The sequence below is a fragment of the Buceros rhinoceros genome, unplaced genomic scaffold (genome assembly GCF_000710305.1).
Source record: "Buceros rhinoceros silvestris isolate BGI_N320 unplaced genomic scaffold, ASM71030v1 scaffold21618, whole genome shotgun sequence".
Lineage (NCBI taxonomy): Eukaryota > Metazoa > Chordata > Aves > Bucerotiformes > Bucerotidae > Buceros > Buceros rhinoceros.
Genome location: NW_010426593.1, coordinates 3,385 through 5,516, shown reverse-complemented (window position 1 = coordinate 5,516; position 2,132 = coordinate 3,385). Strand labels below are relative to the sequence as shown.

Sequence of the window (2,132 nt, the reverse complement as noted above, 5' to 3'; positions counted from 1 at the left end):
GGAGGGTGGGTGGGTGCCGGGCAGGAGGAAGTGAAAGCTGTGAGTGCTGGAGGAAAACAACAGCGGGACCTTCTCCGGGGTGGGTGCTTGCCAGGAGCTCTCCTGCAACCTCTTCGTCTCAGTGACCTCGGTGCAGAAGAGGGACCCACCAGCGCCAAGCAGGAAGGGATGGTCAGGCTGGCACGCAGGGGACCAAGAAGCCCCCAGGACAGCAGCGAGTCCTGAGGGTGCGGTGCCAGCCTTGGCAGAGTTTCCCGGCACACCACAAGCTCCCCCCAGCCCTGCTGTACCCTGAAGCGCTTGGGCAGAGACGGCAGGAGGGCACCGTGTAAGCAGAGCGCAGCCTTGGCCACAGCACCACTCTCCCCAGCAATCATGCTTTAGGCAGATTAACTGATCTATTAAATCTCTTCAGGGATAAACCCAAGCAGATGCAGGCAATTTATCTACCTAAACACCGGTTTGCCAGCTGATACACCAGCATAATGCCAAGTCCTTCCATATAAATACATTTAAAAAGAAAAAGAAACCCCTCTTGTGCATCCTCTTCACACATAAGGGTTCCCAGCGCTTTCTCTGGGGCTTTTCCTTGCCTACAAGGCCCATGAAGGACCATGGGGATGGGCAGGACCCCAGCTGTGCCAGGGGAAAGCATCCCTGGGCAGTGGGCACAGAACAGTGGCAGAAAGGGGGTGCCCCATGCCCTCCTCCCAGGGGATGCAGCAACCCACCAGAGAAGGAAATGGTTTTTGAAACATCCACCTTCCCAGTTCTGCTCAGGCGCAGGCGACGGGGAAGGGCAGCCCCGGGGGCATTTTCTGTTGCTCAATAAAGGTGACACAGCTCACAGGGCTCAGATCCAGCCAGGCTGGGGCAGAGGAGCAGGAGTACTCACTAGGCAGCCGAGTCGTTCAGCTGGTACTCTCGGGAGCGGTTAAAACAAGCCTGGACCCCGTTGTCAGCCCACAGCCTCCGGATCACGTTGGCCAGGTCCTCCGGCATGATGCCCTGCTCCTCAGCAGTGCAGGAGAGTGAAAACAGCTGCCGAGCGTCGTCCTGCAGGGAAAAAACCGGGCTCAACCATCAGCACGGGGTTATCAAGGCTCACTCTGTCCCAAAGGACCTGACTGGGGGTCAGCTGCCAGACAGCAGGGCAGGAGCTCCACCAACGAATGGGGATGAGACCAAGGGAAGCAACAGCCATCAGGGGCCATGCTGGGGCAACCACCCATGGGTTATGCTTTGGGTCCCCCCATCTTCAGAACCAAAGACAGGAGGTCACAGCTGGCCAGGGAGCAGCAGGGCTTGGGCTGGGCCACCCTTAATCCTGGTCCAGCTTTGGGGGCATCTGCTTTTGCTCCCCAGGAACCCCCACCCTTGCCAGATGCAACGGGAGCACGAGGGCACCCACCGCTCTGGAGGAGTCTCCAAAGTCAATCTGCAGGTTCCCCATGGCCTTGATGATGGCCATGATGGACTGGATGGTGTTGCTGTAGACCACGGCTTTGTACTGCCGGCACTCCTCCTCCGAGTAGCCGTCCTCATGGATGATCCTGGGGCAGGGGAGAGACACAGGCCAGGTCAGCCCTTTGCAGAGCACCCCAGGCAGGTGCTGCCCCCCACCCGTGCTCTGCGGTAACACCCATGGGGAGATTTCCCCGACCGTGACTGTTTTCAGAGCCCATGCCCGAGATCTGCAGGGTGTTGGCCGCACGGGCGGTGTGGGGACCACTCACTTCATCTGTTTGACGATGGTGCTCTTCCCGGACTCGCCAGCACCTGCAGAGAGACCAGAAGGGACGAACAGTGAGGTGCTGCCCGGAGCCAGGGACGCCCTGTCCTACTGGGACCCTCTTCCAGCCCAGGGAGAGAGGGCTGTGGGTGTCACTGCCATCGGGGAAGAGCTCCCAGCATCGGCTGAAGCAGATGCTTGGATGGGCACCAGGAATGTCAGGGCCAAGGAAGGAGAGGGAAAAGGCCAGATGGGGGGAGGACCTTGCAATAGCTCCAGAGAGGAGAAATGACACTTGCTCTGGACCAGGAAAAAGGCATGAATTCACTGACATTTGCCCCACGGTCCTGGCATGCTGCAGCTGAGACGACTGGCAGCCCTGGCCTCAGCCGGAGAACCC

General features: G+C 59.5%; 1 protein-coding gene across 1 annotated transcript in view; it reads right to left on the bottom strand.

Annotated features, from left to right (window-relative positions):
- LOC104498228 (guanine nucleotide-binding protein G(i) subunit alpha-2) overlaps positions 1-1,774 on the bottom strand; it is a gene marked incomplete at its 3' end in the record, with an annotated part of 5,994 nt that extends 4,220 nt beyond the window's left edge. Inside the window, exons 1-3 of the mRNA XM_010141583.1 lie at positions 1,737-1,774; positions 1,412-1,553; positions 896-1,056 (exon numbers count right to left, since the gene is read on the bottom strand). Coding sequence (XP_010139885.1) covers positions 896-1,056; positions 1,412-1,553; positions 1,737-1,741 — 308 coding nt within the window. The remainder of the gene's footprint in view (positions 1-895; positions 1,057-1,411; positions 1,554-1,736) is intronic.
- Positions 1,775-2,132: the final 358 nt, after the last annotated feature.